This window comes from Ammospiza nelsoni, chromosome Z (assembly GCF_027579445.1).
Source record: "Ammospiza nelsoni isolate bAmmNel1 chromosome Z, bAmmNel1.pri, whole genome shotgun sequence".
NCBI lineage: Eukaryota > Metazoa > Chordata > Aves > Passeriformes > Passerellidae > Ammospiza > Ammospiza nelsoni.
Genome location: NC_080669.1, coordinates 22,931,082 through 22,943,638, shown reverse-complemented (window position 1 = coordinate 22,943,638; position 12,557 = coordinate 22,931,082). Strand labels below are relative to the sequence as shown.

The 12,557-nt window shown below is 52.2% G+C and overlaps 1 protein-coding gene across 1 annotated transcript; it reads right to left on the bottom strand.

The window, feature by feature from the left end:
- Positions 1 to 862: 862 nt before the first annotated feature.
- On the bottom strand, positions 863 to 10,347 carry LOC132087047 (serine/threonine-protein kinase PAK 3-like). Its single transcript, XM_059493075.1, has 9 exons — positions 10,083 to 10,347; positions 9,131 to 9,168; positions 8,613 to 8,726; positions 4,055 to 4,167; positions 3,415 to 3,532; positions 2,666 to 2,765; positions 2,054 to 2,250; positions 1,336 to 1,473; positions 863 to 952 (listed from the first exon to the last, which is right to left on the bottom strand). Exons 1-9 carry the CDS (start codon positions 10,345 to 10,347, stop codon positions 863 to 865), a joined length of 1,173 nt encoding a protein of 390 aa, XP_059349058.1.
- Between the last annotated feature and the right edge of the window lie 2,210 nt (positions 10,348 to 12,557).

Genomic DNA, 12,557 nt, shown 5'->3' with positions numbered 1-12,557 from the left:
AAACTGGGAAAGGAAGTCTGTTGAATATTCTGCAACTACAATTTAAATTTAAATGGTTGTCAATTAGACCGTCAGTTACCACCAAACATCGCAAAGTAAATGATTTTCAAGAATCACTGTATCGAACGTATCTTGAAACGATAAACAGAAATCCATGGGAGAGGTTAAAGTCTAGGGGAAATTCTTCCAGGCCACAGCCCCAGGAAGTGCCCCAGCAGGCCCACAGGCCTCCACAGTGGCTCAGGCAGATCCCAGCTGCACAAGTTTTCACTCCCTCACGTTGGCCTTAGTTCCCGTGGCAGAACTTGCCTTCCCGCTGGACACTCGCCTGCACCTGAGCCCGTGGAGAAGCCCGGCTCCCTCCCCCTCTGCCCACAGCCACAGCAGCATCCCCAGCAGTGACACCACTGCTCTGCTCCACTTTGCCCTACTCTGCTCCTCTAGTCACAGCTGCAAGCCTGTATCTCCTCTAGTCACAGCTGCAAGCCGGTATCTCTACAAGAGGTTATGGCCTGGAGGCAGTGAAGGAAGAAGACCTTCTAACAGGCTTCCAAACCCTGCCACAAACCCCATCCATGGGTCTTCCCACATTGAAGAAACACCTGCCCATTCAGAAGCAAATTTAGAGCTTATTCAGAGGCTGAGAACAAAGGGAAGCTTCCTGCACAGTCAAGGTTTTATTTATGACAGTATTTATTTTGACTACCAGTCTCAACACACTACAACCTATGATCTATAATCTTCAAACTACAAACTACGAGCTATAAACTACAAACTACAAACTACAAAATACAGACTACAAACTACGAGCTATAAACTACAAACTACAAACTACAAACTACAACAATGGCCTCTTCCAGGGCTAGTATCTCCTGTCGGCCATAAACTGCTGCGTGGCCATGATGAGAGGCGTCAGGTCAGAGGTTGGCTTGGCTGATGTTACGAACGGATGCTGCCCAAAGAGAAAAAGAAAACATGAACTTGACCTTTCCTCACAGGCTGAAACAGGCTTTCTCTGGCTACCAGAAAGATACAGAAAGCAGAAAGGAGGGCATTCTGGGCACCTCTGTCTCCACATCCAGGACCTTGCTACATGAGGCAAACATGGCTCCCAATCCCACAAATCCATGAATCCAGATGAGGAGATTTGGTCTAGGTGACCTTGAAAGGCTCCCTCCAAGGCATCCTAGGCCACGATTCTCCTTTGTTTTCCTTTGCAAGCCCCCAGACTGGAGATACTTAGGAGCGGGGCCCATCAGACGCCTTGGACTTGAGCAGATGAGGAGCCCCTGGCAGCGGGCAGCTGGCGCAGCCTGCAGCCGCTTTGCCTTTTACCTGCAGCAGTTCCTGGGCAGACCAGCGCCTGTCCTCGTCCCTCTCCAGGCAGCAGTGCAGAAAGTCTCGCAACCACGCCGACTGTTGCCTGGGCTTCTGCAGCTTCGGCCTGCCCCCGCTGCTGATCAGCTCTTGAACCTAGAGAAGAAGGAAATGCCACACTCTACCTGTCTCCTTCGCACCCCAAACTGCTCACACACACCCCACTGGACAGCCTCCACTCTCCAGTGGCACTTCACTCCCTGCTAGATCCTGGGAGATACATTTCCAACCCCTGCTGAGAGGACCCAAAGCAGCCCTAGCCAGTCCAATATGCAAAGGCTCTTGCCTTCACCCCTGATTTCACTGGCTGATGCAATTAAGAGCAACTCCATCAGCAAAAGCACACTTGGCTTCTCTGAGAACTGACACCAGCTCTACAGGCGATTTGGAGGATGAACTTTGGTCTAACTCTACTGTTTCCAAGGATTATTCCATACAATGCAGCTCAGCACGGCTCACTGCTCCCTTAGGCAAAGCTTCCGTCAAGCAAAAGGCATCACGATTCTTTGTGCTGTTCCTGCACTGAACTGGCAGAGGGGATGATCTGGACAAGGAGCACGAGACACTATGCAGCCTGGAACCTCTCATCTCAAGGTGTTAGCAAGCTTGCCAGGCAGAGGCATGGGAGCAGATTTTGTTTGGGTGACAGCAGAATCTGAGAGCAGTTGCAGCGCACCGTGCGGGAGGTTTCATTCCAGTAAGGAGGCGCCCCTTCCACCATCTCGATCGCCACAATGCCAAAGGACCAGATGTCCACTTTGGGGCCATAGAGCTTCCTGGTGAAGATTTCAGGCGCCATCCAGTAAGTGGTCCCGACAGCTGATCTCCGTTTGTTCTGCTCAGCGGTGAGCTCAGCAGCAAGGCCAAAATCAGCTGAGGAGAAAAAAGGAGGCAGCGTGAGTGAGGAAAGCAAACAAAAGGAGTCCCCACTGTACCCATGTCCAAGAAGGCAGCGTGGAACCCAGCTGCCATAAAGGGGCCATGCTGCCATTCCTTGGGCCTGCAGCAAAAGAAATGCAGAACTGGCCACTTAGCAAAAGCCCCCAGTTTCAGACAGTGGCTTTTAGTGCCCTGAAGCTATTAGACTGTGAGTGCCTTGCTTGGGAAGGGACACATCCACAAGCCAAAGGCACTCCTGAGCCCTTGTTCCCAGCAACACCTCCCTGCACCTTGTGGCTGTGCTCTGCGCTTGCAGCAGGGCAGCCTGCGCTGCAAGGGAACCGGCAGTCACCCAAAGGCAGCCCCACACCACAGCCTGCCACGGCGGAGCCTGGTCAGCAACACCCACCCAACTTGACAGATCCGTCCAGACTCAGGAGAATGTTGCGGCTTTTGACGTCCCGGTGGATCACTTGCTTGGAGTGAAGGAAATCCAGGCCTTGCAGGCACTGAGAGGAAAAAGAAACACCAGCCTAAGTGGATTTTATCCCACAAGCAGGGAAGTGGCACATCTGCAACACTGCCACATTCCTGGGCCACGCTGAGCCATGGCAGGACAGGCTGCTGGCAAGGGCAAGAGCTTGCTGCTCCAACACGAGGACAGCAGTGCCTTTCTAAGTGAGGGTGCGTTTGCTTCTGAAAGAGAAAGGGCAATTGTTCCTCCGGCCGTGCCCTGCAACCACAGACTGACGGAGCACTGCTGCAGTGGCTGTGCTCTCTCCAGTCAGGCAACAGTGGATGCTTTTGCAAACACCACTTTGGGTGCAAGGCTCTCCTTTGAGGCTCAGCTCTCTGAGAGTCCTGCAAGTATCTCTTTGTCTTTGCCACTTGCTTGACATTGCACCACCAGCACTTTTGCCCTTCAGGGATGCAGGAATGCAGCTCACACAGGCTCCAGGCAAGTGTTTAGAGAGGCAAACACAAACACACTAGAAGAAGGGCAGGGACACTGGCAGGCACTTCAGGTGCTCTTACTACTGCCAGTCATAAGAGAAAGGCAGCAAGGAGGCTCAGGAGATGAAATCTCTCCTCTCCTTACCACTTGTTTGGAAGGACCATCGCGACCAAGCCATGGGAAGCACAAGCACCGTCCCTTACCTCCCGAGAGACAGCTGCTATCTCTCCTTCTGCCAGATGAGTCTCCCTGATGACATCGTGTAAGGAACCTCCGTCCATGTATTCCATCACCAGCCAGAGTTCCTCGTCCAGCAGGTAGCTGAAAGGGGGAAACAACAGCCTGGAGATGAATGTGCGCACTCACACCACCTGATGCATTCTCGTTTCTGTGTCTCTCTCAGAGGAAGACAGGAGGAAGTGAGGAGTCATTCACTATGCTCTACAGGCCTTGAACTCTGGGCAGTCTAAAAGACTGCTTGGTATCCACACCAACGCAACAGGCCAAGGGAAATACAATCTACAGTGCTTTGTCAGCACTTCAGACGCATGGGGGAAAAATCAAACCCCAAACCAAATAAAACCATGGGGAGAGAGCACAGGAACTTTGAGGCTGTTGGCTCGGTAAGATAGAGCCGAGTCTGGCCTTTGAAGGCGCCCTTCAAACTCGGTATGCCAGGAATGATTAACACAGCCCCAATGCAATCTCCTCCCAAGACGCTGTAGATCAGCCCAGAAACAGGAATGAACAGCTCCATCCTCTGCCAGCCACCAAAGGAGTGGCGGAACCTCTGGCTTGCAGGATGTGAATGACCTCTCGCGGCAGAACAGCAGAACCACTCACCTGTCTACATAGTTGACAAGGTTGGCATGCTTATTGCCACGCATGACCTGGATTTCATTCAGGCACAGTTCGCTGCCGCTCTCTTGCAAGAGACTGATTTTCTTTATGGCCACCTAAAACGACATAGAAAGCCATGAACCAAAGAAGTCTGTGGCACAGGACCACAAAGGCAACATGGAGACAGTGATTATGGGATGATAGTGCTGGGCTGGGCCAAGCTGCCTTGTGACAGGACATCAGAGCGCCTGCTTGGGCACTTCCCAAGACACGGAGCCACATATCCTTTGCCTTGGAAACCTGGGAGAAACACGCTCTAAGCTCTCCACCTCCAAGCTCTAACAACCCTCACTCTGCCCCAGGGCCAGTCTTCTCCCAAGGTATTACTTTATCATCCCCATGCTCATTCACACACCTCTTGCAAGCAGGAAGCCATTTTGTGCTGGTAGAAATGGAGCAAAACTGCTGGGAAACCTTTGGCACTTCTAGGGTGTTTGGTCATTCCTGCAGCAACCACTGGCATTCTCTATTGCACAACAACAAACCCAGCTCTTACAGACACGACAGAAAAAATGCCGTCCATAAAACATTCTGAGGCTTCTTCCCTTTAAGAAATACACCCCTACATACTTCACGGAAAAAATGCCTCCAAAAAGGACAATCCTAGCACTTCCTCACTTCAGGAACTTTTATTTTGCTCCACTAAAATATTTTCCTTCACACCACTGACATTTGCAATTACTGCCTGACTGCCAAAAGACATAACTCCTGCCTTGATCTCCTAGGCGTATACACCAGGCTCTGAGCAGGGCTTAGGCCCTTGAGAGACTCCTTGCAGACCACTCTCTCTGAGCACACTTCCAAGGGCAGCACTGCAGGTGCCTACAGAAGGACCAGCACCATTCCCATGTACTTGCTGACAGCCAGAAATGAGAACTCAGCAACCCTGCAGCCCCAAAGAGCAGTGCCATGCTCTGAGACGCCAGCTGGGCACTAAGACCCAGGCAGCGTGTCCTCCTCTGACAGATACCGCCTGGCCTCCTTGCATTCCCTGGGGCAGCTGAGGAGGACAAAATCTGTCCCCGCTGCATTTGGCAGGCGGACACTGCTCTGCACTTCATTCCCCTTTGCAGCAAAGCTCTACTGGCCACCCAAAGCTCAGCCACAGCTCACAGCCGAGGGGAGGGCACTCGAGAGCTGCAGAAGCTGCAGCGCTGCTTGACGCTTACCTCTTCTCCTGTGGCAGTCTCCACTGCCATGCACACCAGGCCAAAACCCCTAGAAACAAAACAGCAGCAGAGAAAGAAGAAGACCTTTAGTCCCTGCAAGGGCAAGACACTGCAGTCCAATGGGAAAAAAGCCCGTGGGCAAACAGTAAATGGAACAGGACCGATTCTCGTCTTGATGTTTTCCCCCTTTTCTCTTTCTGTATCTGTACATGTGTGGGTTTTTTCCAGGAACTTGCTGGTTGGGCCTTCTCCCACCTCTCCTTGGAGTCTGTCTGCCAAACTCAAGCACCACCACTCAGGCCTCCTGAGAAGCCTGAAGCCATGTAACAGCCATGGAGGAAAGCCTCTAGACACAGATTCCTTCTTCAGCTTGCAAGCAATTTAGTGTCCAGCAACAGCCAGAGCAGGCAAAGGCTTCCATTGCTGCACACACAAATGGAGAAGTCCTCAAAACACAGCATCCCTGGACAGCTGTGTTCTGGGTCCAGAGCATTTGGCAGCTGCTTCTCTTCAATGCATCAGACACAGGGAGGACTCGACTTTTCTGCAGACTTCTTGTACATTTGGCTTCTCACAGAGGAAATGTTGCAAATCAGTCCCATTTCCAGGCAGCAGAGCCGGCTTTCAAAGGGAACAGCTTGGTGGATTCTTTGCAGGAAAGGCCTCAACCCAACAGGATCCACCAGGGGTCTGCCATCAGCCAGATGATGCCTTTTCCTCTGGAGTGCGTTGGCACTGGGCATTGCCCTGAAGCTTTGTCTTTTGCCACCTCAGCTACAAAAGACAGCTGCTTCTTTCATTTCGGCTTTTGCCTTGTAGACTAGGCGGTGGCCATCCTGACCACTGAACCCTGTTTTCAGCAAACTACTGGAAAGAAATGTTACCGAGAGCTGTTCCCTGACAGCTGTCAGCTGCTAACTTGACCTTTGAGGCAACAAAGTTTCTCCTCTTTTCATGCCCACGCATTCTGTGTTCTTTTGAGACATGCAAAAACGATTTCTCCTGGGAAAAGCGGCAAACAGGTGCAACACACTTGAGGGGCAGGAGATCTGCCAGGTGCTGCTCTTTGCTGCAGAAAAGACGTTGCCAGCATCCAGGTGTCTTTGCCATGCCTTCGAACCACAGCTATAAATGCTGACCCGTACTGAGAGATCATCAGGCATCATCTTAACGCAGTGTCTGAACAGCTTTGGAGCTTGCCTGACGTCGCTCTGGGCAGATGTGACACCAGCAAAATGCACAGGCCCTCCCTTTGAAGAAGGAGCTGTGGCTGCACTCACCCTTTGCCAATAGTTTCCAGTTCTGTGTAGACAGCCTCAGGATCTCCCTCGCTCACCAGCATCTCTGTAAAAACCCAAGGAAAGATGCTCACTTCAAAAGAGATCCCACCCTGCAGCAGATCAGAAAGGCAGCCCCACTCTCTGCCACACTGGGCCCTTTCAACTCAGGCAGTCGGGAAGCAACAACACCACCGCACCGCCACCACCTCAAAAACAACAGCAGCAAGACAAGCAGCCCTGCAGCACAGATGGCCTGCACCAAACTAAAAGGCTAAACTAAAACCTAAGCACATGCAGAAACAGTCAGAGCAGACGGGGATCACAAACCTGTAACCAAGAGAAGTGATTGTTGTCTGGAAACATTAAGGGCAGCAGGAAAAACAAAACCTTGCTGTTCTTGGCAACCAACACTCTGTGACATTCAGCCAAACCTTGAATCCTTGCAAACATCAAAGGCATCTTGGCTCCTGGCATCATTGTTCTCAACAGCTGCCCTTTGCAGCACAGCAAGAATATTGCAAAGTGCTTCCAGCAGAAGCGCAATCTCCAGCTTTAAGCAGGACAATTTTGCCTAAACAATGGCCTTCTGCCTTTCAGGAGCAGGAGCTCATGTTCCAACCTACTGTGATGGGCCTTAGGAATGAGGTGCCTCAGCCCTTAGGACAGGCTGAGTTCTGAACATGACCTTGGCCGTGCCCCACAGGAGCTCCTTGAGGCCTGAGACTCACTGGCTGGGTCACGGCCTCCTGCTCAGCCAGAAACAATCTCTGGTTTGCCTTTTGCCTCCAGGGAAGCTCAGGCAAAGCCTAGCCAGGCTGAGCTGCTCTCAGAGGCAGGAGCAACAGCCCGGTGACCCCTCACCACCTCAAAGCACAACAACAGGTCCTGTGTGGAGGCCTCAGCACCTGGCGCTCAGCTGAGGAGGAACAGGAGCTGGCACAGCTCATGCCGGCACACACGCACACACAGGGCACTGCTCCAGCAGACAAGGATCACAAAGGACCTACTCAGCATGGCCAGGCACTTGTCCTCTGTCCTCTCTCCCAGCTGCTCTCTGCTGCCAGAGGAGCTACTCGTGCTCCAGATGCACGAGCTGCTCACGCTTGACTTGCCAGCTTGGGGACTGGAGGCTCCTTCAGAGCCTTCTGCTGCAGCTCCTGCAGGTGCCAGGACAGAGGAGGTGGAGCTCTGGGACAAGAAATGAATGAGGGTCACAAATGTGCCTGGCAGAGATGCCCCTCCCATCCCATTTCAAATGCAAGCCCCTAGGAAGATGCTGCTGGCCACATCCAGGGCTCTTCACCTCTCAGCTTTTGCAGCCCGCTTCTCCAGCTCAAGGCCCAGAATCCAAAGGCTGCTTTTACACCACGCACAAAATTACACCACAGACACTGCTAACCAAAGCAGGCACTTACTGATGATCTTTGCTCTGGCCCTGGGCTGACAGCAGGGGCAGGTTCATCGGCACCTTCCTCCTCTTTAGCCTCTTCCTCGGGTACAGAGGCAGCCAGAGCAGGTGCTGACGCTGCCCTTCTGCTCTGTGGACACACAGCAGCATGAGGGACAGGAAAGAACCTGTCCTTCACAACCTTACCTATATTCAGCTACAGGCCCCGCTGCATCTCAGCTGATCCTTTAGCTACTGACAGCTGCTCTCTGTGCAGGGCCAGGTCCCTCCTGGGGACAGTGTCTCCAAATATCCTGCAAGCTTCTGAACTGCACCTTTGCACTGCTCTCTTCACTGGGGACAGGGAGCCTGCACAGCCACTGGGCACCAAGGGCCTCACTTGTACCCCAGGAGCATCCAAAGACATCCTAATGCTACCTCTTTTCTCTTGCTAAGAAAAAATCACAGCCCCTTTCAGAACAGTAGGAAGGTGATGCCTGAACATCCAAGTTCCACGCCCCTTTTCCAGGCCTCACAGCCTGGGGGAAGGGCAGGCAAGATTCCAGCCCTCAGCATCTTCAGCCAGGCACGGGAGGTGCTGTCTGATCAGAAACTTGCAGCTATGCTTTGCTCCAGCCACAGGAATACCCAGAGCTGCCACTTACTGATGCTGGATGCTCAGGCCCTGCAGGGGCACTTTGCTGGGCATCTTCCTCCCCTTTGGCCTCTTCTTCAGGAAGACACGCAGCCACAGGAGGCTCCGAGGTTCCTTTTGGGCTCTGCAGACAGACAGCACTGTCAGGGACACGTAACCTTCTTTATATTCAGCTCCAGAGCCAGATGCACTAAGGAGAAAGCATCTGCAGAGAAATGGGATTCTAAGGTGCTCAAACTCAAGTAAAACGGGCCAGTTTGATGGGACTGCACTCTCTTGTACAGGAGAAATTCCATCATGGCTTAAAGCACCCAGCAGCCCCACTTTCAGCTGCTTAAAAGCTCTGGAAAGGAACTGGAGAAAACAGCCTGGGCTTCTCCAGCTCCTGCTGCTGCCTAAGCTGCAAAGGGCCTGGACTGTACTTTCATTCATCCAGCCAGGCTGGCACTGGACTGCAACAGGCCCAGCTCACAGCTTGCTCCACAAGTGTCAAATGCCACCAACGCCAGAGGCTCCTTTGCCACTCACCCAAAGACCGGATTCTCTCCAGGCAAGGCTGATGTGACCTGCAACACACAAGGGAAAAAGAACCAGATGCTGTAAGAAAACTGCCTGTGCTGGCCAAGCCCACCAAAAAGTCAACCCAAAGACAGAGCATTCTGCTTTCACTGCATCACTCCAGCAGCATCCCTTGTGGCACACCGCAAGCAAGACAACAGCAGCACAAAATACTGCCTGGTGTCTACCTTTTGTCCTCTTTGGCCACTCAACCCACAGAAACCTGAGACTGAGAAAATCTCCAAGTGGTTCTCTAACAGTCATTGCTTCTGCCCCACCCCAGCCTGCAGCAGCTACAGCTCCTCTCTTTCCTGTACTTCAATTTTCTCAAGACATTGCATGCAGCAATTGCCATGAGCTTACTGCAAACCTTTCCCCAGGGAGGCTTCACCCCTGTCCCCCTGAGCCATGGTGGCTGTTCTATGGTGACACAGCAGTGGAACAGCTCCTGTGTCTGGGAGCATACAAGAACTCCTCTAAAATGTCTATCTCAGAGGCCTTTTCCAAGCGCGTTCTGTAATTTCATCACAGAACAAACGGCTCTTTTAGCGTGCAGGAAGCGTCAAGTTCCACAGGCACATGCTGGGATGAGGGAATGCAGACAAGAAGACTTGAACTGAGGGACTTCCCCTCAGTCCTGGAGAGCAGCGCACAGCTTTTACAAGGACTCCTGCCAAGCTCTCCCAGTCTTCCCATCCTGGAAGTTGTCTTGCTGGAGCCACCAAACTGAGGAGACTCCAGACTCCATTGCCACGGCAGGAGCGGAACCCCTGCAGGCTACATTACAAATGCTGCCCACGCCCCACTGGCGAGAGACACCCCCTTCTTAGCTGGAGCTCGGGGCAGGGGCATTATCCAGCTGAAGGCCTCTTTGTGGCATTTGGGTTTCCATATGCTGCACTGAACAAAAACGTCTACTTACGTGCCAGGTGGGTGAAAAAGTACCCGGAATAAGCCACAGTAAAGGCCGTGAAAGCTGCAGCACACACTCCCTCCATGGCTTGAGCGGCGCCGGTCAAGTCTGCACCAGACAAGACCTGTAGGAAGAAAAGAAAAATATTCAGAGTCGTGCTGGCAGAGACCTCGTCGATGAGCAGGTTCCCCTGCAGTGAGCGTGCACAGAGCTGCTCTGCACACTGAGCCCTTCCGGGCCTCGGCACAGCAACTCTGCCTGACAACGCTGCCATGCGGCCGCTGACATCACAATAGCAGTGCCCTGGGCTGCTTTGTGAGTTCATGCACAGAACCACACCTTCTCTACAGAGAATGCCAAAAAAACCCTGCAGAGTTCTCCTCTGCTACAAAGCAACACAAAAAGCCCTCCCGGTCCATAACCTCTTGCTCAAGGCATCTAAAATTAAAATCACACTAAGCCCCTCTAGCCCACACTGAGAAGACGAGCACCGAGAAGGGACCAGGATGTGAGGAACCCCATTACTGCTCTTTGGCCATTATTGCTTCTGAGCAAAACCCAGAAGGCTTCTTCCAGCTGGACCTTCCTTAGTTCTAGAAAGCAGGAGAAGCACTACTTCAATTACATTTAGAGGTCTCTCCCAGGTGCAGTGTTGAAGCCGGTTTGAAAAATTCAGGAGACTTCCACTTGAGGCAATATGAAAACCCTTGTATTTAGTGTGAGTCAGAACACCCACCCATGATCCTCTTGTTCAATTATTCAAATGATTACTAGAAAGTTCTGATTTCTCTGCATTACCATTGGATAATTATTACTGCATTACTTGTAAAATTTCAAACCATTCCTTCTTGTTGGATCCATTCTTCAAAGCCCACCTTAACCCCTCCCCTTCTGAAAATGTATAAGTATTGCTGCAGACCCTAGACCCCGGCTTTTTCTGCTTCGTTCTTTGTACTGTGCACACTGTTTAGTTTGTTGTTGTGCTAGTACAATTAAGGTGCTTTTGTGAACAACTGGATCAAGCAGTCTCGCTCATCAAAGTCGCCAGGGCCGTTTCTCAGGAAAGCCACTGGCCAACTACCCAGGAAAGGACCAGAGGGCTTCAGTACAGAGGCAAGGCCATGCATCTTTCAGCACTATTTATTCAAAGCATTTTACACCACAGCCATGGGTGTGGTTTCAGCAGGGAAATGCCATGGCACAAAATGCAAGGAGGATCCTTCTCTCTGACTCACTCCAGCAGAGAGGCCTTGGCACCAACGCAGCACCACCATGTTTTCCCCCCACTTTTGTCCTTCAACAGTAAATTTTAGGACACGGGGCTCAGATGGGTGGCACTGAAGTGACAGCTCTGACACACAGCTGAAACCATCAGGGCCAGGGTGGCATGTGGGACTGCTTTTCTGCTCCAGCAGAACAAGGCAACCCAGAGTGGTGACACTGATACCAAGTGAGTTCAGCCAAGCCCAAAGGGAGTCCAGCCAAGCCAAGCGCAGCCCAGCAGGGTGGCAGGAAGAGGCAGCGAAGCGGCAGATCCCATTCCCACACACAAGCCCAGCGTGGCAGACTGATGGCAGCAGCAGTGCCAAACAGAGCTCCGCAGGGAGAGAGAGACACCCATCACCATCGCCACTGCCACCACCGCTGCCACAGAGAGGGAGCAGCAAGCTGCCACTGCAGCTCCAGAGCTGCTCCAGGCTGCACCAGCAGCTCCAATCTACCATCAGAACCATTCTGGAAGCCCTGGCCATCCTGTCTTTGCTCCAGGGGCCCCATGTGACACTTCACCTTGCTTGGTTAAGCCATTACCTCTTTTGTACAATTTTCTTCTTCTTCTTCTTCTTGTGTACTGCTCTTTTTTTTTTTTCTCCTCACTACATTGTAACTCTAACAATCTCAGATTCTCACAGATTGTTTTTACCATTGTCCCCCTCCATTGTCATGGAGAAGGTGAGAGAGGACTGGCTTGACAAGGACTACCTCAAGAAGAGGACAAAGAAAGGAGGGAAGGCCTTAGAAAGGAAAAACAACCCTCATGCTGCCTCTTTTAGAAGGAGTAAAAGTGAAAGTTTCTTAATATCCCTCCGAAAATCTCTGGAGTCCTGACAGCCAAGAAGCACAGAAACCTGGAAACCTTGTTGTGAGACACTAGAGGACACTGCTGCCTCAAAACCTTTCGGGCGCTTGTAGGTGGGGAAAGGGGCAGATCAAGCCTTGCTCTGCTGAGGCGATGCCCTACTCTGCACGCCCCACACCCCCAGGCCCCCATCCCAGCCCAGCTGTGGCCGCTGATCCCTGGCACACCGGAGACAATGCTCCACACCTGTGTCTGGAGCCCCTAACCCAGCTCCTAAATGGCCAGGAGAGTGGGAGCCCCATGTGGGGCAAGGCCCCAGGAAAGCCAAAGGCTATTTACCTCGGGATGTGCGGCCACCACATCTCTTGACACTACCTCCTCTTGGAATTTCTATCAGCTGAACAGCA

Excerpts from the sequence above, each read along its gene's own strand:
- LOC132087047 (XM_059493075.1), bottom strand. The coding sequence starts at position 10,347 with ATGGCAGCGTTGTCAGGCAGAGTTGCTGTGCCGAGGCCCGGAAGGGCT. Across the intron at positions 4,168-8,612 it reads GGCCTGAGCATCCAGCATCA|GTGGCCATAAAGAAAATCAG; the intron begins GTAAGTGGCAGC and ends ATGTCGTTTTAG. Across the intron at positions 953-1,335 it reads CTGCCCAGGAACTGCTGCAG|CATCCGTTCGTAACATCAGC; the intron begins GTAAAAGGCAAA and ends CTCTTTGGGCAG.